This window comes from Myotis myotis, unplaced genomic scaffold (genome assembly GCF_014108235.1).
Source record: "Myotis myotis isolate mMyoMyo1 unplaced genomic scaffold, mMyoMyo1.p scaffold_m19_p_10, whole genome shotgun sequence".
In the NCBI taxonomy this organism is placed as follows: Eukaryota; Metazoa; Chordata; class Mammalia; order Chiroptera; family Vespertilionidae; genus Myotis; species Myotis myotis.
Window position 1 is genome coordinate 75002682 of NW_023416314.1, and position 20822 is coordinate 75023503.

A 20822-nucleotide genomic window follows, 5' to 3' on the forward strand; every position below is an offset into this window, starting at 1 on the left:
AGCATGCCCAGTGGGCTTGAAATTACCGGAAAGGAAATAGTGCCTAGGAACCCACAGGCCAATGGTAGCACGTTACCGAGAAAACCCATGAATTGCTTGTCATTTTACTTTCCCATGGACCACGGGCCCGGGGGGCCGGTAGGCCAAGGAGAAAGGCCTGAAGAGGTCAGTTTGGGGGCAGGTGGCCACCAGTCACCGCCCCAGAGGCAGAGGAACCACCTTGGCCCAGGGGGTTTCTGCATGTTGGGAATATTAATCAGTGTTCAGTTCAGGAAGCAGAAACCACCCTAGGTGTTTCAAGCAGGAAGAGATTTAACACAGGGATTTGGGCACCAACAGAATCACCAGAATGGCTCAGGAGCAGGCTCGAGGCTGAGCCTCCAGGAGTGACTCTGAGGAGGACACAGAGCTTGTCCGCGGGTGAGAACTAGAGGCCAAATGAGCCCGTCCCCAGCGTCTGCCACCGAGGTTATCGACGCTGAATTTTTTTCATGTGCCAGGCTCTGAAGGGCCCGAAACAGAATGAATTGCGGCCCCATCTGACTAGACTTCACGATTTCCCAAGTTCCCTCTGGATTTCCCCGCGTGCGGCTGGGAGATGCCACCTGAGCAGCTGCACTTCGGGCTTTGTCTTGGCTGTTGGCCACGATGGGGAAAGATGGCTGGCAAATCCGCCAAGTCTTTTCTCATTTACACTTCATTCCCGGTGCTGGTGGCTTAGGTGAAACCTTCCCCTTGGATGAAAAGGACTGATGCGTACAAGTGTGCCTTTGAGCTTGCCTTGCAGCATTATCATGGGAGAACTGTAAAACCCAGAAATATTTGAGGGGGAATTCAAGTGGACACTTGTAATCAAACAGGGGTCATTCACAAATGGATTGTTAGTCCTTTTAGAATCTGTACGTTCCCCGTGGATTCCTGGCTTCCCACTCTGATGCGTGAGCATCACACCCTTGGAAATCATAGGCCATTCTTTTCTGGGCAGAAACAGGGCTCGGTCCCAAGCTGAGAACTTGGGTGCCCTAGACTGAGCTCCTGATGCTCAGCCACACGTTAGTCCTTCAGCAGATGTTTCCTGGGGGCCTGTGTGCGGGCTGTGCTGGGCGTGGCTTGGAGAAAGCAGGGATGAGGGAGGCTCTTCCCCAAGTGGGAGCGTCAGTCGGGAGGAGACGCATTGGCTGTCGGGAGAGAGTTGTGAGGGACCCTGGAGCAGGAGGGGACTGTTTTCTCTGGAGACAGGGGTCTGGGGAGGTTTCCGGAGCTGAGCCTTGAAGGATCAGTGGTATCTGGATGGGCAGAGGTGAGCTGGTTCATGCTCAGGAGGAGGCAGGAGCGGGTCGGTGGGCTTGGAACCCTGAGCGCCCGTGGTCTGGTGTGTCCTGGTGAAAGGCAAGAGCCTGGGCCTGACCCTCTCTCTGCTGCCTCGCAGGCCCTTCATGCTGCTGCCCCCGCTGATGGAGTGGATGCGCGTGGCCATCACCTACGCAGAGCACCGGCGCAGCCTCACCGTGGACAGCGGCGACATCCGGCAGGCGGCCCGGCTGCTGCTGCCCGGCCTGGACTGCGAGCCCCGGCAGCTCAAGTACGGGATCAGGGGGAGCGAGGCGGGAGGGCCCTGGCTCCCGTGCCACCCCTGGCCACCCCCTCCCTCGTCTCCTGGAGCCGGTTAGAGCTGTCGTTCTGGGTGCCTCTCCTGCAGCCGTGGGTCTGGTACCCAGAGCACCATGGGTTAGGGCAGGCGAGCTCTCACCATCTGGCGCTCTGGGATATTTGGGGGTGGTGGCAGAAGTGGGTCCTCTCCTCTCTTCCTGTAATTGCCATTTGCTTGAGCACGTCCTATGTAGGCACTGTGCTGAGCCCTTCCTTTTATGTGCATCGCTCGGTCCTTGTGACAGCATTAGAGGGAAAGGGTATTATAGTGCCCATGTGACAGGTGGAGAAGCTGAGATGATTTGCCCCTAGGCACCCAGTCAGCCAGGTGGCCGTGCCCCGATTTGAACGTAGGTCCATGTGGCCCCAGCAAGGGCTCTTCGTTTCCTTCTGATGTGCCTCTCTTGGGTGGGTCTCCAGGCCCCAGGGAAGGTCCGTGTGGCCATGCTTGGCCCGTGAGAGCCTTGCATCTTTTGTTGCTGTTTTTGACTGGCCCAAACCCTAGTTTTGGCCTCCTCTGTCTTCATGGCGAACGCCCGCTCTCCTTCTGGAAGTTACACTCTCGACACTTTGGCCTCACATGGCTTCGGCTGAGCTGCCCTCTGGAAGCCCGCAGTGCCCTGCGGAGGTGCTGGGCTTCCTGGGAGTTCCCTTGGTAGGGTGCTCGATGGCACTGGGGCTCTGGCTGCTCCCCGTCATTTCTTCCGTCCTCTGGCCTCACCAAGAAGCCTCAAGGGGAGAGACTGTAATGCTCAGAACTGGGACTCGGCCACCACACCGTGCGAGGGGCCCAGCGAGGCCTTCTCCGTGGCCCCAGCCCAGGCCAGGACTCCTCAGGCAGCCCCGGGAGATCATTCCAGAGGGCACATTGTTTCCCGGCCATGGACCGTTCCCCGGAGCTCAGAGCACTTCTGTAACACGGCCATAGACCAGCAGGAGTGTGTGTGCTCGTGTCACTGAGCACGACCAGGCCAGTCACTGCTGCTCCGCCGGCCATTCCCAGTCCTCCCCACCCACCCCGTCCGCCTGCCGCACGCCCGCCGGGCACAGCTGTGTCACGGCTCCGTGCGAGGCGGTGTCCGGGCAGAGCGTCCACACACGGCCACGCTCACACACGCCGGTCTTCCCTGCGCAGACCCGAGTGCTGCTTCAGCTCCTTCCGGAGGCTGGATGCCCGAGCGGCTACCGAGAAGTTCAGCCAGGACCTGGGCTTCCGCATGCTCAACTGCGGGAGGACGGACCTCATCCACCAGGCGATCGCGGCCCTGGGCCCGGACGGGGTCAACACCATGGACGACCAGGTGCGTTCGGAGAGCTCCTCTGTGCGGGCAGCTTGGGGGGGATGGGAGGTGGGGAGCGTCTTCCTCTCGAGGCCCGGCCTGTGGCTTCAGACACACCTGGGCTTGGGCGCCATGTCACAGCGTGGCATGGCGACAAGCTCCTCTCTGAGCCTCCGCGCCCTCCCCTCCACCTCGGGGATCACGGTGCTGCCCCGTAGGGTCACGGCGGGACCTGGCCCCTGGCACACGGTCAGTGCTCAGGAAGCGGCCGTTCTGGGTGTTGTCCACATGCTGACGACGACGATCCCTGGAGTCTGTTAATCAGCCCCTTTCGGTTTAGCCGCTTCATGTTCCTCAAGTAGGGACGGGCCCGACCCAGAAAAGGGAGCTTTTCCCACAGGGCTCCGGGCCTGCCTCAGACTCCAACCCGTGTGCAGGTGTGCGGGGGAGGCGTGTGCGGGGGAGGCAGCCAGGCGTGTGCGGGGAGGCGTGTGTGTGGGGGGGAGGCAACCGGGCATGTGCGGGGGGAGGCGTGTGCGGGGGAGGCAGCCGGGCATGTGCGGGGGAGGCGTGTGCGGGGGAGGCAGCCGGGCATGTGCGGGGGAGGCGTGTGCGGGGGAGGCAGCCGGGCATGTGCGGGGGAGGCGTGTGCGGGGGAGGCAGCCGGGCATGTGCGGGGGAGGCGTGTGCGGGGGAGGCAGCCGGGCATGTGCGGGGGAGGCGTGTGCGGGGGAGGCAGCCGGGCATGTGCGGGGGAGGCGTGTGCGGGGGAGGCAACCGGGCATGTGCGGGGGAGGCGTGTGCGGGGGAGGCAGCCGGGCATGTGCGGGGGAGGCAACCAGGCGTGTGCGGGGGAGGCAGCCAGGCGTGTGCGGGGGAGGCAGCCGGGCATGTGCGGGGGAGGCAACCAGGCGTGTGCGGGGAGGCAGCCAGGCGTGTGCGGGGGAGGCAGCCAGGCGTGTGCGGGGGAGGCGTGTGCGGGGGAGGCAGCCAGGCGTGTGCGGGGTGAGACGACGCCGAGTCCCCTCTGCGGCGGTGGCGTGTCTCCGAGGCCGGTCCTGCGCGTCCCTCGGCCTTGGTGTTTACACAGTGACCTGTGGGCAGACAGCCCCGCGACATGATTAATCTCAGGCCATTTCTGTATCTCTGGGCACGAGGCACGGATTTACGAGGCCAGGAGATGTTGTCTACACACAAATAACCTAATAAATAACAGCGCGGGCTCCAGGCAAGCGCTTCCAGGATCCAGCTGAGGAATAACTCTTCCCACCGCGGCCTCTGCTGTTACCGGCCCCGGATAAGGGTTCCCGGCCAGGAGGTAGCCGTGCGCCGCCCGCCTGCACCCCGGGAGGGCTGGGCCTCAGCTTCCGGGAGAGCTCGGAACGTCTCAGGAGCACGAGACGTTACGGTAAAGCATCTCCACCTCCCAGGAGACGCTGCAGAGGGTGAGCTTCACAGCCTGGGTCCTGGCTTTTGTCCCAGCACTGTGTCACTCATGTGAGGCTGTGGGCATGTAATCCCCCTCTGCCCCTCACCTGTAAAATGGGACAAGAACAGAGCCTCCTAGTTGGGGTGTCATGGCGACTAAATGAGATAATGCATGTAAACTGCTCACAGGGTGATGGGCGTGCACAGGGCTTGGGTGGGCGGGGCGATGGCCGTTTAATGTAGCAGCAGTGATAGTGCTGTGTTAATTACTTAGCTCAGGCAAGGTAATCCCACCCTGTAGCAAGCAATTTGTACAGAGTAATTCATACTCTTTACCCCCACCCTGTGAGGAATGCTCTTCCCATTCTAAAGATGCAGAAACTGCCCAGCCCTGTGTCACTCGTGTGAGGCTGTGGGCTGAGCGCTGGACCATGCACCAAGAGGTCACCGATCCATTCCCAATCAGGGCACATGCTCGGGTTGCTGGCTCAATCCCCAGTGGGAGGAGTGCAGGAGGCAGCTGATGTCTCTCTCTCTCTCTCACCCTCTCCTTTCCTTTCTCTCTAAAAACCAATAAAAACATGTTTTAAAAAATTAAATTTAAAAAAAAAAAAAACAGGCACAGAGGGGTACAAGTAACTTGCATACAAAGTTTACACCTCCCCGAGGCAGAGGAGGCCTCGCACCTGCGTCCAGCCCACGGCCTGAGCTCGTGGAAATGCCCCTCCTTGCCCTCCGGGTGCCGTGTGCCCAGCAGGCCCAGGGGAGGCCATTACCGGGCACAGGATCGCTCGGATGAGCAGCGGGGGAAGCAGGACCCTTGGATCTGTGGTTCTGGGGCAGAGGCCTGTGGAATATGTCCCTCTGTTCTGCTTCCTGATAGTTTCACTTCTGCCTTTGGTTCCCGTAGGGTATGACGCCGCTGATGTACGCCTGTGCTGCTGGGGACGAAGCCATGGTCCAGATGTTGATCGATGCTGGAGCAAACTTGGACATCCAGGTGCGTAAGCCCCAGAGCCGCACCCAGGCCCCTCGCCCAGCAAGAGAGCACCCCAGGGTCTCCATCAGCCGTGCTGCATGCTGGGTGCAGAGTTTTGAACAACTGGGTAGAGGTGGCTCAGGACTGGAAATTCAAGGTGCATGGCGATCACAGTTAGCAAAGATTTGGGCTTTCTGAGAGGAGTGGAGAGAATGGCCACGATCCTGCTGGTGCCTTTTACCTTTTATCAACCTAATCCCCATCCCCAAGTGCTTCTGGCTCTGCCTTCCTCTGAGGCAGGGATCCTCAAACTCTTTAAACAGGGGGCCAGGTCACTGTCCCTCAGACCATTGGAGGGCCGGACTATAGTTTAAAAAAAAACTATGAACAAATTCCTATGCACACAGCGGTGGCAAAAACACCCGGTGGGCCGGATAAAGGTTTTCGGCGGGCCGCATGTGGCCCGCAGGCCGCAGTTTGAGGACCCCTGCTCTGAGGCATCAAGTGCTCCCTCTGCCCAGGGCAGACATCACTAGTTGAGCATCCTTTTGAGCCTTGTCCACAGGTGCTCCAGGCAGACATTACCAATGGAATGTGGCAAGCACCCGAGTTAATTCCTAGTCACCATCCCTGCAGGGTACCCCCTTCGCTCACTCGGGTGCCTGTGTGACCTGCCCGGGAATGTCACTCACCCAGAAACACTGATCATTTGTGGTATTTTCCCAGGTTCCTAGCAACTCTCCCAGGCACCCCTCCATTCACCCCGACAGCCGGCACTGGACCGCGCTGACATTTGCTGTGCTGCATGGACACATCTCTGTGGTTCAGGTGAGCTCCTGCCAGGTGTGCAGTGCCATGGGCTGGGCCCCAAACATAGCCTCAGCCTCAAGGAGTGAGCTGTTGCCTCGGATCTGGGATACCAGAGGTGCTGCTTAAGTACCTGGTCAGCAGGCAGAGCCCCACCTGGTTTGTCTCGAGGAGAGGACTTAGTGTGAGGATAGGGGTACAGGGGCCGGGGGGCGGCTCAGGAACAAGGCCCAGGTCCAAGCAGTCCGGGCCTGCCTGGCATCTCCATGTCTCTGGGTGAGTCTCAAGGCCTGTTGGAATTTGTGCCCATGTGCTGTTCTCTCTCCATCATTATTCTGATCCCTCGCTTTTTCTACTCCCTCATGAACTCCCACAGAGCTGCCTCTGTGTCACGGCGCCCTCCCAGGTCTGCCTCTCCCCGTTAACGGCCCAGTGTGCCACTTTCCGGAGGCAAGACTCACCTGTCGAGCCAAGCCATGCCATGTTGTTGGCCACCTTGGCTCAGTAGCTGTGACAGGTGTGGATTCGGGCCTAGAAGGGGAAGCTGTGGCAGAGCAGCATCGAACACAGCCACATTGCCGCTTGACTCCCAGACTCCTTTGCTCCTCCGGGATTTGACACTCCTTCCCGGGAGGTCATGTAACACCCTCGCTGTCCACTAGAGTGTGAGTCCTCTGAGGGCAGGGCCATGTCCAGCCTCTTCACCATCGTCCTCGCAGCCTGGCCTGTAGGGCACTCGGTAACGGATGGGTACCAGGCCGGCTGCCACATCTGCCTACTTCTTGGTTGTGCCTCCTGAGGACCTGAGCACAGGTCCAGCCTGGCCCAGGCTTGCCTGGTCTGGTGCCCAGTTTCGCCCCAATGGGCAGTGCCCCACTCCTGCCGCCTTGGTGCACGGGCTCTGGCACTGGTGCCTGACTGGTTTCTTGCTGACGGCACCCCAGCTCTGCACACACTGCAGTGAAGGCTGAGGTCAGCCTGGCTCCCCCACTTGGTCTCCAGGGGAGAGGCAGGCGGGGTTTCCCCAGACTCTGCCAAGCACAGGCTCTGAGGAGGGTTTGGTCTCCAGAAACCTTGGGTGGAGGCGGGGAGGTGGCTCCCTCCAGAGCGGCCGGTCAGGAAAGGTGAGGAGGAGCTCAGAGTCACCTGGTGGAGTCGTGCAGACGCCAACCCTGCCCAAGGCAAAGCTGGCCCAGCTCAGCCCGAACAGCCTGGTATCTGTTAACCCTGCCCCGTGGCCCCTGGCAAGGCCTGCCCAGATTGGGGAGGCCTCCTGGTGTCCTAGGCAGCAAGGAAGTCCCACAGCCCCACCAATTCCCAGCCTCGGGTAGTTCACTGAACCTGATGAGAACACCGAGATCCACTGGTCACTGAGCCCCTGCAGAGAGGGGCGCACCATTTAACTTAATCCCAGCAACACTGCGAGCGGTCCCCTCCCATTTCCCAAATGAGGAAGACTGAGGCTCAGAGTTGAGCTGCCTGCACTAGCACTCGGCTCTTTCGGACTCTGACACCCAGGCCTTCCCACATCTCTGCTGCCTCCCAGAGCCCCCGTTTCCCTCAGTACTTTCTGTGCTGCTCATCTGCATGAGTTCTTGGAGGGTCACTGCAGGAATAGCTCAGAGGTCCCCATAGCTTAGGGGCTTGGGCCAAGGCCACAGGGTGGAGGCGAAGATTCTAGAAACATGGAGCCCTGAGGGGCACCTGGAGTTCTGCCATTCTGGTTCCTCGGCTGCTGGGTGAGCTGGGTGGAGTCCGACCCCACAGTCTCCTGAGGCACATGCCCCCTAGTCCTCCGCACTTACGTGTCCTCCCTGTGCCCCGACAGTTGCTGCTGGACGCCGGCGCCCACGTGGAGGGCTCAGCGGTGAACAGCGGCGAGGACAGCTACGCGGAGACGCCCCTGCAGCTCGCCTCTGCGGCTGGTAGGTACATGCTGCCCTGCTCTGCCCGCCCAGCAAGAATCCCCAACTGCCCCTCCCCATGTCACCCCCACACATGGACCTTGAAGCCCCTCCGCTGGGCCCTCTGGCCGCATCGCCGTGCTCGATGCCCAGGTGGGCCCGGCACAGTGCAGTGCATGGCGGGCACGTGCTCAATCCGCCTTGTCCCTTAGGGAACTACGAGCTGGTCAGCCTGTTGCTGAGCCGAGGCGCGGACCCCCTGCTGAGCATGCTCGAGGCCAACGGCATGGCCTCCTCCCTCCACGAGGACATGAACTGCTTCAGCCACTCGGCGGCCCACGGCCACAGGTACCCGCTGGGTTCCTGCTCCCCCGAGATGGGGGCACAAACCAGGTCTTGGGAGCCTGGATTCCCCAGTGGGGAGCAGAAGAGCTTGGCTGGAGATCTCTCCAGACCAGAAAGGGGATCCGGCACAGGGGCCCAGAAGCGGGAGGGTCCCTGGCAGACCTAGGACTGGAGCCTGGGGCTGTGGACGCCCAGGGCAGGCCCCGTTTCCCTTGACTCTCTGCCCTGGGGGTGCGGGGCCGCCTCTGGGCCTCGGCCCTTCCGTGCCGGTGGAGGTTTGTAGCCAAGCGGCTCCCGACGCTCCCACCCAGCAGATGGCTGGCCACGCAGAGGCTCCGGGGGCTCAGGGAAGCCACGTCCTGCCCAGGGCAGATGGTGGCCGGGCTCGTGGGGCCACGCCTGCCCAGGGGTGCGACGGGCGGCAGCAGGCTGAGGGCAGAGCCATTAGGCAGCTCCGGGGGGGAGAGGGAGACAGGAAGGTTATTAGAAGGCTGAGGGCAGGTGGACGCCTGCTTCCCGTTCCAAACACTGTTCTCAGAGCCAGACTGTGCCCTCGCCGCGGTCTCCCCCCACCCCCAGGCTTTCCCTCTGCACCTGCTGGCCCTGCCCCCACTCACCCCCTAAACCAACCTCGCCCTCAGCTGCCAGCTTGCACATCACGGCCTCTCTACCCACCCAGCACTGTATTTCCCCCACTGCAGCCTCCTCACCTGCCTCTCACTCTCTGGAGCGCCCCTGGTCCTGCAGGAGGTCTCCAGGCCGTGAGCTGGGCTGCCTGGCACAGCCTGGTCTCCATCAGAGTGGGGAGGGGTGAGAGGAGGAAGTGAGCCCCCAGGTGACCTTTGTCCTGCCCCAGCCGCCCCAGGCCTGAGCCGCAGGATGTGGGATGAGCCTGGGGCCTGGGTCTCCACTTCTGCCCACTGTGGCCTCCAGGTGTGTGCATCTCCCCTAAATGAGTGTTCACAGGACCTCCCAGGCTTCAGTGCCAAGTGTAGGGGGACGCGCTCTGGCAGGTCTGACACTACACATTCATAAGTGAACGAATTCTGTACGACATTCGTCTTCACATTCTTGTTAGTGGGAGGGAGTCCGTATGAGCACGGCTGTGCTGCGGACACCCCGTGGAAGGTGGACGCTGTCTCAGGCTGCTGTGGTCAGGCTCGGCATTGAGGCTGTCACTGGCCCAGGTGACCTCCTGGAGAGGGTGCTCGATGCCTTGTTCTGCAGACAAGCATTAGGGCTCAGAGAGGTGGAACAACATGGTTGAGGTCACACAGCCAGGACAGCAGGCCCTCCAGGCCGCGGGGCACTCGGTGGACACGTCCGTGGCGGGACCTCATCACCTTGGTGCCTGGCCCACAGGAACGTCCTGCGGAAGCTCCTGACGCAGCCACAGCAGGCCAAAGCGGACGTGCTGTCGCTGGAGGAGATCCTGGCCGAGGGCGTGGAGGAAAGCGACGCATCCAGCCAGGGTAGCGGCGGCGAGGGGCCTGTGCGGCTGAGCCGGACCCGCACGAAGGCCCTGCAGGAGGCCATGTACTACAGCGCGGAGCACGGCTATGTGGACATCACCATGGAGCTGAGGGCACTGGGTGAGGCCCGGGGCACGTGCACGTGCACACGCACACGCGTGCGCGCGCACACACACACACACACACACACACGTTCTGCTCTTCAGCAGGCCTGCAGACCAGGGCCCTCGAGCAGATAGGCCTCAGGGCAGCTGAGTGTGGGGCGGTGTGGCCTGCCCAGGCCTGGTGTGGGCGGCCAGGACGGGAGAGGCCCTGGGCCCCAGGCAGTTCCTCTGCAGGGACCCGTCTTGCCTCGAGCCCTCGGCCCTCCACTGCCCTGGTCAGGCCCTGGGAGGGGCAGCACTGTGAGCCTCATAGGACCAGGTCAACATTTCTGGTCAGCTAGACGCTCTCCAGCCCCTCGCCAGCCTCCCTCATTCCCAGGTTTGCCAGGCTATAGCTGCTTCTCCGGGGACGCCGGTCACACAGACCTGGGCATGTTGCAGCCAGGCCACCTTGGCCATCGCTGATAATGCTCATCTCAGGCAACTCCGTGCAGGAAGCACAGCCTGGTGCCGCTCACCGTGAGCCCCCGGCACAAGACGGCGTGTTGTTCCTGTCACGGGGCCACACACACACACAGTGCAGGACAGAGAGCAGGAGGCCGTGCCGCCTTCTCCCGGCTACTCGGCCAGGGTTCCTCACTGTAAAATGGGGTGTATCACACCCCCTGCAGTCAGTCAACCGAGGATGCTCATGCCATTTACAGCGGGTCCAGAAAAGCCATCAATCCCTCTGGCCCACGGTTCTCTCTCTAGTTACTGGGCACAGTGCTAGTTTTGTCAGGACCTTCACAAAACAGTTTCACCTGCTGCGGCCCCACCGACACGCCTGATGGGATGTGCACTCACAGCCGTGCCCTGGGCGCTGGTGGAAGCCGTGTGATGGGGCAGGGTCAGCTCAGGCTTCTAGGCAGGTGTGGGGCCCGTATGTCCTGCTTATAATGAATGCGTCCTCCCCCGGAACTCCAGGCCCACGGGCAGTGGGACAGTGTGGCCCCAGGCTGACCTGCAGACGTTCAGAGCCAGGCGCCTTGCATTTGGGCTGAGGACCTGGATTCCCTCTGACCCCTCAGGGCGGCCTGTCAGGGAGAACGGGCGCTTTCCTTCCACGGCTGCGCTGAGAGGGTGCTCAGCACGCAGGGTGGGGCCCAGGCCCAGGTGGGGTGCTCTCGCTCATCCCAAGGCAGCCTGCCCGAAAAGGGGTCAGTGTGGGGCGGGCTCAGGGGTCTGGGCGGGAGTGCTCGCAGGGAATGACACCGGCCCTTCTCCCTGGCCCAGGCGTCCCCTGGAAGCTGCACGTCTGGATCGAGTCCCTGAGGACCTCCTTCTCCCAGTCGCGGTACTCCGTGGTGCAGAGCCTCCTGCGGGACTTCGGCTCCCTCAAGGAGGAGGAGTACAACGAGGAGCTAGTCACCGAGGGCCTGCAGCTCATGTTCAACATCCTCAAGACCAGCAAGGTGAGTGTCGCCGGGCAGGTCCCACCCCAAGCTCAGGAGGCCTGCGTTCCAGAGCCGGCAGCCCTGAGCCAGACCACGGGGCAGACACGGGGACACCCCCACGCACACAGGTGCACACCTGCCCACACCAACTTGCGCTGCCTGGCTGCGGAGGGCCGAGGCCACGCATTTGTCTGGGCTGGAGCCTGGCCAGAAAAGCAATCGGGGGAAGCAGTGGCAAAGGAACAGGCATCATCGAGCCAAGGCAGATCCAGAAGGAACAAAAGACAGTGGCTGCTTGAATCCTGGGCTTTTGAAATAAGCCTGACAAACAAGCCACGGCGGGCAGGCTAACGGGCTCTCTGCCTCCCACAGAACGACTCCGTCATCCAGCAGCTGGCCGCCATCTTCACGCACTGCTACGGCAGCAGCCCCATCCCCAGCATCCCAGAGATCCGCAAGACCCTGCCGGCCCGACTAGGTGAGGCCCCTGCCTCACGGCCCTTCCTCCTCTCCCTCCCTCTCACCTTTGTTCTCCTTCCCCAGGCGCCAGGGCCTGGCCTGTTCCTCTGTTCTTCCCTGTGAACCCCCCTCGCACCCCGGAGGCGGGCTCCTCGGTCATTCCTTTCTTTCTTCCCTCCCGGCACAGATCCTCACTTTCTGAACAACAAGGAGATGTCGGATGTGACCTTCCTCGTGGAGGGCAAGCTGTTCTATGCACATAAAGTCCTGCTGGTGACGGCTTCCAACAGGTGGGTCCTGCCCCCGGGTGACCAACGTGCATCACAGAGCCCCCTCCGCCCGCCCACAGGGGCCATGGGGCCGAGAGCACCAAGGTCATCGTCTTTATTCGAAAACAAATATTCTGGAACGGAAAGTCAGTTTTCTGGCCACAGGTGTCATGGTCATTCCTGTGGGGACAGAGCAGGGCTGGGCCCAGCTGTCAGCCGGGAGATGTAAAGTGTCACTCGCTGAGGATTATTCCGGGAGCACGGCAGGAACTGCTAAGTCGCTTCCTCTCCCGGTGACGGGTCAGGTGATGGATGGTGCCGTCGCGCACAGTGACAGGAAGTCACGTCCGCCTGTCTCGTCCCCTTGCTCCAGGTTCAAGACGCTGATGACCAATAAATCAGAACAAGATGGCGACAGCAGCAAAACCATCGAGATCAGCGACATGAAGTACCACATCTTCCAGGTGGGTGGGTCTCGGTGCTGCACGCTCTGGGGGGCAGCCACGAGTCAGTCGCAGCCTTCCACCGCAGCCCGTGTCCTGCTGCATCAGTGGCCAGGCCGGAGCGTCCAGGCCACGGTAGCCGTTCCATGGTGGGGTGGTAGCTTCAGGGCCTGGGCACACTGACACGTCTGAGAACAGGCGTGGCCCGTGTGCGAGCCCTCGGGCCTTAGCGAGCTCCCGCAGCAGGGAGGTGGCCCAAGCGCCTGCTGGCAACGCAGAACCTGGGGCGGAACCCCGACCTCCAAGGTGGGTGGGGACTCACGGTGTCAGCTGCATCAGTCCCCCGAGCCGCAGGCCGAGCAGAAAAGGGCATGAGGAGTCCATCCTGTGGTGGAGATCAAGGGCAGGTCTTCTGATCTCTGCGCTTTGGAGAACAGCAGGGGTTGCATAATGGAAGCTCCACAGCTGGCTGCCAGGCGAGGTCGGGAGGAGACAGGCTGGGCTAAGAGCTCCTTTCTGGAAAGTGGCGGCTGCAGGTCTCTAGACTGAGGTCCAGAAGCAACGAGTGTGGGGGTCCTGGCCCGTCTCCCAGAAGCCCCATCTTAAATGGTCGTCTCCCTCGTGCCCTCACTCGTCGTTCGGGTGCTGGGGAGACGGCAGGAAACAGGGCCCCTGGGCTCCAGGAGGCAGGGTGTGAAATAGTGGGACAGGTGGGGGTGGGGGAGCAGTGGATCCTGCGGGGCCCTTCCCGGAGCACCCCGAAGACATCCTCCCTGGGGAGTGCCAGGCTGTGCAAACTTCATCCACCTCTGCCTGCGGCCACCAGCCCCTCAGCAAGGCCCCGAGGGAGCAGCTCTGGTCTGGCTTCTAGGGACTTGCATTCTAGTGCCTTCCAGGCACCACAGATGGCTGGGCCTTGCCAACACCAACTCTCCACATGCAGCTGCCTTCCAGGCCAGGAGCGAGCTGCAGCTCCCAGCCCACACCCAGGGGCCCCTCTGGCTGAGGGGCTGCCCTGAGACCGTCTTTCAGCAAAGAATCCTGGGAGCTCTCACCTGCCCACCTGGGCCTTTTGTTTTGCCCTGATAGCCAAGCCATCTGGGTGGTGAGGGGCAGGCACCACGTGCCGTGGTAAGATCACCAGGGGAGCCCCACTCCTCAGTAGGGAGGGACTTGTCTCCCGGGCCTGCCCTGGGCTGACGAGGCTGGCCAGGCCCCCTCCCTGCTCCTCACCCCAGAGGCTGGGCTCCTTCCCTAGACCCACTGGTGCCTCCCAGCCCGGGGCCCGTCCTAACAGAGCCCGACTGTGCCGCCGGAGCTGTTTACTCACACGCTTGCCAGTTCCCTGCTGGAGCCGTTTCTTCAGCCAGCCAGGGACACTGTCCTTCCAGCTGGGACCGCCCCAGGCTGCAGCGTGAGGGCAGAGCTGCCACTCCGACCTCACAGAACTGAACAGAGCTCCGCCCGCCCTCCCCCCCCCCCCCCCCCGCCCCACCGCCTCGGGCCAGACTCCGGAAGCTCTGTGCTTTCTTTGCAAGGGAACAACTCCAGGAGGGCGCAGATCTGGCTCTACCTCCACGAGGAGTCCCAGCACAGACAGGGGAGCTGAGGCCGGCTTCTGCTACCCTCAGAGCCCCACCTCCCTCCGTCCCAGCCCCGTATTTAGAATTTAGGTCAAAGGAGGGGTGATCAGCATGGTACCTGGTGCACTGGGAGGACTCTGGTGTGGGAGTCACGGGGCCTGAGTGACCTAAGCCACACCAGCTTCCCTCCTCGGGCCTCAGTGTCCGGCTGTGACTAGATCTTCCCTCCTGGGCGCGAGAGGAACCCTCCCAGACGGGAGTCAGGAGAGAAAGGTCTTGGGCTGACTTCTGAGGGTGCTCTCCAGCGAAGATGCACACTGGAGTCTCAGCTTGAGCGGGAGTTGGAGGATCTGCGGGCGGGGCCGGGCTGGGGTCCACGGGGAGCAGCTGGAGTGGCACTCAGGGGACATGGGCACTCAGGTCCACTTGGAGTTCACACACCTCTTCTCGCTGCAGATGATGATGCAGTATCTGTACCACGGAGGGACGGAATCCATGCAGATCCCCACCGCCGACATCCTGGAGGTGAGGCTCTGGCCCGCTCGGTCGGGCACGGGACCCAGTGCCCACCTGTCAGGTCTTGAGCCCACTTTCAGCCTTTGGAGAGATGAGGGGAGGAAGGTGGCCTCTGTGAGGCCCTCCTGCTTCTCCACTGGTCCTTTGTGTGACAGGAAAGGCCCTTCTGAGAGGCTGGGGAATTATGCAGCCATGGAGCCTGACCTCCTGGCCACACCTGGGGGTTAGGAAGGGACTCCCAGTGGGGGTGGTTGGCCCTGGAGGATTAGAAGATGGCTGGGCCTCCCCCTCACCTCCTCCCTCTTAGAAAACGGGCCTGTTGCTGCCGGGTACAGGGCTACAAGGCCATGTAGACAAAGCGTGTAGTTTAGCATTGCAGACTCCCAAGGTCAGAAATCCCAGCCAGCATCTGTCCATCCTGCACCACCGGGTGTCCCAGCAAATACTCAGCTGGCTTAGAACAGCCATAAACCAAGGCCCTGGGAGTGTCCTGCTGGTGTGGGCGGGCCCCGGAGGTTGGTTGCACGCAGCACCTTGCTGTTCTGTGATGCCTGGGCCACAGGCCCGGCCCCACATGCCCAGCCCCACATGCCCAAGGTGCTCTGTCCCCCACAGCTGCTGTCGGCTGCCAGCCTGTTCCAGCTGGACGCCCTGCAGCGGCACTGCGAGATCCTGTGCTCCCAGACCCTCAGCGTGGAGAGCGCCGTCAACACCTATAAGTACGCCAAGGTGAGGATCCGCACGCCCTCCGCTCCGCCCAGGCTAGGAAGCGCAGGCGCCCCTGTGGCAGTGACCCCACATGCAGCATGGGGCCTGAGTCAGATCCAGTCCCCGGGGCCTTGGTTTTCTCCTCAACCTGGTCTCTAATCTTCCCCATCTCAGCAAACAGCATGACCACCGGCTCAGACTCAGGAGTTACATTTGATTTTTTTAAAGAAAAACTCCCTCAGCTAGGCCCTCTTCCTCCACCGTTTCCACCATTACCTCTCCGACTGCTGTGCTGGCCTCCCCTCCACACATCCTGGCTCACCCACAGTCCACTCGCCTCTGTCACTCCTCTCCTTAAACTGCCTCCAGGCAAACAAAATCCTACCCTCACCAAGGTCTCCGAGGCCCCTGGGGCCCTGCCCCATGTCTTCCGGCCGCCTGTCTCCCTCAGCTGGTTCCTACTCCAGCGCTCTTGCTCTTGTGAGAACCACCCCTCCTCTGGGCGCTCCTTCCCGCGCTCCGCTCCTACGAGGCAGCTGCCACCCACCCGCTTCCTCCCAGCACTGACTCTGTGGCGTTTCCTTGCTTGTTTGGCTCCTTGGCTTCTCTGAATCCCCCAGGCTAGAGCATCAGCCCTAAGAGAGCGTTGCAGGGACGTGACCTGGAACCTGGCGCCCAGAGCGGTCCCTCTGTATCTGCCGAGTTAATAGAGTTACTGAGCATCTACCTCGTGACCCCTCATGTCCACCCAGCTGTGGACCGTCCCTGGCCTTAGCAGGGAGCTTCCAATCCAATGGGGATAAGGCCATTCAACACCATCCCCATGGGACACAGGCAGGAGACCAGACACATTCCCAGTGGTGCATCTGGCATTGGAACCCAGTCAGTCCAACCTGAAGGAGGTGCTTAGGGAAGGAATTCGATAAGGGGGTGTCACCTCAAGCTGCAGAGACAGGACATGCCCCCCCCCCCCAGGCCTTGGCCGGGGGGGGGGGGGGGGCGTGCGAGGCTGTGGTCTCACCCCTTCCCCGTCCCCACAGATCCACAACGCCCCCGAACTGGCCCTGTTCTGTGAGGGCTTCTTCCTGAAGCACATGAAGGCCCTGCTGGAGCAGGACTCCTTCCGGCAGCTCATCTACGGCCGCAGCAGCAAGGTGCAGGGCCTGGACCCGCTGCAGGACCTGCAGAGCACCCTGGCCGAGCGCGTGCACTCCGTCTACATCACCTCCCGGGTGTGAGGCGGGTGGGGTCCGCACACCCAGCCCCATCTGGGCTGGGACAGGCTGGGAGCGAGTACTCCTGGGCGTCTGGACACAGTGTAGCCAGAGCCTACGGACGTACCAGGCCCCACTGGGCAGGGCTCATTCTAGGACCTCTTTCCTCAGACATCCTCTGGTGTCTGTCTGCCCCTGGGTAGTTAGATGTGCCCTGAGCCCACCTGTCGCTAGGCAGCTGCACCCTCAACCCCTCTGTCCCAGAGCTGTTTGCTCAACCAGTAACGGGCAGAGGGCAGCTGTGGCCAGAAGGCGGAGCCACTGTGTACTCACCTGTGCGCCCCTTCTCCCCTCGCCGTGGTGGCTGATCCTGACTCACCTCTGCTCTCAACAGCAGACCCCGGACCTCGGTGAGCTCAGACTGGCTCCTGGGCCTCCTATGAATGTATAGAAGATACACTCTGTTTGGGCCCCAGGCCATCTCATTCCAAAGCCAATACTTTTCCTCAATATCCAATCTCTGAACTTCCTCAAGGTCATGCCTTTGAAAGGCTGGCTATGGGCCGCCTGGGGGCCTGCACAGAGGGTCACTTTGAGTTCCGTTTTCTTTGGTTTCTGGGCCTCCTTTGGGGACCGCCAACCTGCTCAGTTAGCGGTAGAAGGCAGTTCCCCAGCTGATGCCTTCGGAGCTTTCCCACGGAGCCTGGTGGCCTCGGCTTCTGTTGTTGCTGCTGGGTTTAGGGCCTGACACCCCAGGCCTAGGGTCAGGCTGCGTCTGTGGGCTCAGGAGGCAGAGCCCTAAGGGTGCCCTCGGGCAGATCTCTCAAGTGAACCATCCTTTAATTTGGACTGGGAGCTGCTGGTGTCGGGGGGCCAAGGGACGGGGCACTGCAGGACCAGGGAGAGGGGAGGGCTCGGGGGAAAGGGCTTCCCCTCTCCTACCTGCCGACACCTGCAGGCTCCGGGCTCTGCTGGGGCGGAGACGCAGCGTCAGGCCTGGACACTCGTCATATTTATGGACCAGACACTGGGGGGCGCTCTGGACAGCCTACTCGGGTGTAGCCTTCCTGAGCTGTCCGGCCGCACCTTAGAAACTATTTATTCACCAAAAGTCCTGGGCACTCAGGCGGCAGCGCCGCGGTCGCCTGGAAAGCCGCCGGGGCTTGCGATCCTGGGAAATATTTTCGACTAGCTGCTTGAGCTGGATGTACAAAGGAAGAGGCGTATTTTATTGCTATAATATTGTATGATACTGTAACTGTACATTAATGTCACTATTGTAAATGTACTATGGTTTTATTAACAATAAACACCCGTGAACAATGACCTTGGCCTCATCGCTCCCGGAAGAGCTGCTCAGAGTTCAGAAGTGGGAGAAGCCCATGTACGAGCAGGACCAGAACCCAGAGCCGGTTCCCTGGTCACTCGGGTTCTTGTCTCTCAGGAAGAAAAAACCCACCAAAAGCTCTGCAGTGCCCCCCCAGCCCCCACTCGCCTCACCCAGGACCTGAGCCTGGGTCCTGCCCTTGCCAACTCCATGGCATGGAACAAGTACAGGAAATTCTCGATTTTATGGACCTCAATTTAAAGGAGAAAACTTCTCATCCGTGTGTCATGTGAAAATTAACATCCTGTTAATTTTAAAATGCTTTTAACCAAGATTTGCTTATAATTAAATTAACAGGGCTACTTTTTTGTTATTCGCTGTTACTTTTAACAAATTTTAGCGAATAAGCCATATGTTGGAAAAAACATGAGTAATTTCACTGACACAAATATTACATACCTACAACTACAGTCTCCATGTTTAAGCCCAAGAGTCACCGCTTATAAACAATGTGCAGCAAATGCTTAGCACATGACCACACCGCATCGCTTACAGTGACTGGTTCTGTCGTTCTGTGGCTGGCTTTCGGCAGTTTCAACGCGTCCCGCCAATGTGCCCCCATGCACTAAGCCACGCCCCAGCCGGTGCGTTTGTTTACTCGTGGTGAAAGCACACATCGACTAGGCCTATTCAGTATAAATTTAAAATCAATCATGCATATAGGGAACCTTTCTGTGAAACTGATCTTTTCATACATTATAATTCTACAAACATGCCTATGTAGTAAAAACATAAACTAATTCGTCAATTTTTTAACATACGTGATCAGTAAACCTACTTTCTTATGTAAAGGACTTTCGGCTTTAAGGGACACCCCCTCACCTGAATCTGTCCCTTATATCGAGGTTTTACTGTACTTCCTTTGCTAGGCCTTAGTTTTCTTCTGTCAAATGAGGCAGCTGATAACATAAAATGGTTCCCATTTGTTAAGCACTTATGTGCCATTGACTGGACAGAAGGTGTCTGCCTGGAGGGACCAGATGACAGTAAGACACCTACCAGGGGTTTAGGGGTTTTTCTGATCTCCCCTGAGCCCAGACCCCCTCCCCTAGCCCCAGTGTGGGAGCTGTTGTTGGGGTCGTCCTAATAGTTGCTTGTAAACTCTTGCATAGTCCAAACCTGTGGGCCCAGTGAGGTGGGGCAGGCCTTCTCCATCTTGGTCTGGCCGGATGTAGGCACCTGTCCCTCCAGAACCTGCTGAGCCACCTGGTGATGGAGAGAGACAGTGAGCCGGTGACTCGGGCCCAAGGGTTTCCCGGACCCAGTTTCTTTAGTTGCCAAGTCCAGGGTCCCTGCCTGTAGAGGAATACTGACCGAGTGGCTGTGGGAATGGGGGACAACATGAAGACCTCCTGGGGTCTATACCAGGAAAGGCCCCTTTCCCAACTTTACTGGGTTTGGCCCAGATGGGGCAGCTAGAGGCCCAGCCTGGGCCCTGGCAGTGGTAGGGAGAGGGCCCTGCATGGACACATGGCGCCCTCTGGGGGACAGGGGGAGGAGGAGCGCTCACGACACCACCCTCTGGGCAGAGGCCCTGTGCAGGAGGTTGCCCCTGGCCCAGCCCTCCCCATCGGCAGGGGCTGCCCTTCAGGGGTCTGGGTCCACCCTCCCCACAAGTCCCTCGCCTAAGGCAAGACCTAGGAGGCTGGTCCTGGATGGGGCTCAGCCATTTCCTTCTCTCTTTTGGACGGAAGGGCAAGTTAAAGCAAAGATGAGATTACAAGGTGTAGGACCCCTTTGAGCCTTCAGGTAGCAGGAACACACTCTTCTGAGAGCACTTAAAACAATAATTAGGGGGAAATCAGACATCCTCCCAAGGGACTAGGAGGCTCTAATGGAAAGGGAGGTGGTCACCTCACCTTCGCCTGGCGGCCAGGTGCCCTCCAGCAGCTCCAGGCCCTCAGCCCAGCAGGCTGGGGAGGAAGTGGATTCTCCTCGCAGGAGTTCTGGGAAACCAGGGGCTGAACGTCTGTTCTCTCTACGGAGGGATCCGTCCTACTGCAGCCGTCCCCCGGGCAATCAGCTCGCACTTCTGCTGCTGGAGCCTGGGCCTCCTCATCCAAGACGGGGCCCCAGTCCAACCAGGGCCCCCAAGGCCAACACTGAGCCGGCCTTCCTCCACCTGGGCCCGCCCTGCTTTCCGGCTCCCAGGCCTCCCTTTTCCTTTCAGTCTGGGCGTTCTCCTCAGAGCCCCCTCAGGCAACAGAAAGCCCCAAGCCTCCCCTTTTCTGCCCCCCCACCCCCACCCTCTGCAGAACCCACACATTGTAACTCTAACCAATTGTTTACAGAATGACCACACCCCCTCCGCTCTGGTCGGAGGGCCCGAGGGGATGCCAGCCCCACCCCCTCCTCCAGGCCTGAGGCTGGCCCAGGGCTGGCGGCTGGCGTAATGGCCTCAGATAATGAGTCCACAGATAATGAGTCCACATTTTTCCAAGGTGACAGTCACTTACTTCCTCCCCTCCCCCAGCCTCACAGCCCCCTGCGTCCTCTCCTGGGCGCTGGGGACTGCAGGGCCAGATGAGCAGTGGAGACACTGAAGCAGGCCAGCACCGGCCCCTCCAGCCCCTCCCGGCTCCACTCCCGGGGATGGAGACCACTTAGGAACCTCCTTTGTTGGGGCATCTTCAGCCCCTTCCCGTCCTGGTGACAGCATTCATTTCAAGTGAGAGTTCCTGAGATGGTGAGCTTTACAGATGTCACTGTCTGGGGGCCAGATGGTGAGGCCTGGGGAGGCGGGCGTGCTCTCAGGTTTGGAGGAGAACCCAAGATCACGGCCGTGAAGTGCAGAGACCTGTTTAGGAACATTCGCTTTGCAAATACAAGGACCAGGAC

At 60.7% G+C, this 20822-nt stretch overlaps 1 protein-coding gene across 2 annotated transcripts in view; it reads left to right on the forward strand.

Annotated features, from left to right (window-relative positions):
- ABTB2 (ankyrin repeat and BTB domain containing 2) overlaps window positions 1-16767 on the forward strand; it is a 136857-nt gene extending 120090 nt beyond the window's left edge. Inside the window, exons 4-17 of one of the 2 annotated variants that reach the window (XM_036326260.1) lie at window positions 1430-1582; window positions 2786-2951; window positions 5269-5358; window positions 6064-6165; window positions 7973-8069; window positions 8261-8396; window positions 9756-9985; window positions 11245-11423; window positions 11778-11883; window positions 12052-12154; window positions 12507-12597; window positions 14616-14684; window positions 15291-15404; window positions 16424-16767. In XM_036326260.1, coding sequence (XP_036182153.1) covers window positions 1430-1582; window positions 2786-2951; window positions 5269-5358; window positions 6064-6165; window positions 7973-8069; window positions 8261-8396; window positions 9756-9985; window positions 11245-11423; window positions 11778-11883; window positions 12052-12154; window positions 12507-12597; window positions 14616-14684; window positions 15291-15404; window positions 16424-16621 — 1834 coding nt within the window. In that variant the 3' untranslated portion in view covers window positions 16622-16767. The remainder of the gene's footprint in view (window positions 1-1429; window positions 1583-2785; window positions 2952-5268; window positions 5359-6063; window positions 6166-7972; window positions 8070-8260; window positions 8397-9755; window positions 9986-11244; window positions 11424-11777; window positions 11884-12051; window positions 12155-12506; window positions 12598-14615; window positions 14685-15290; window positions 15405-16423) is intronic. The other variant, XM_036326261.1, reaches the window with a different exon arrangement.
- The last annotated feature ends 4055 nt before the right edge of the window (window positions 16768-20822 follow it).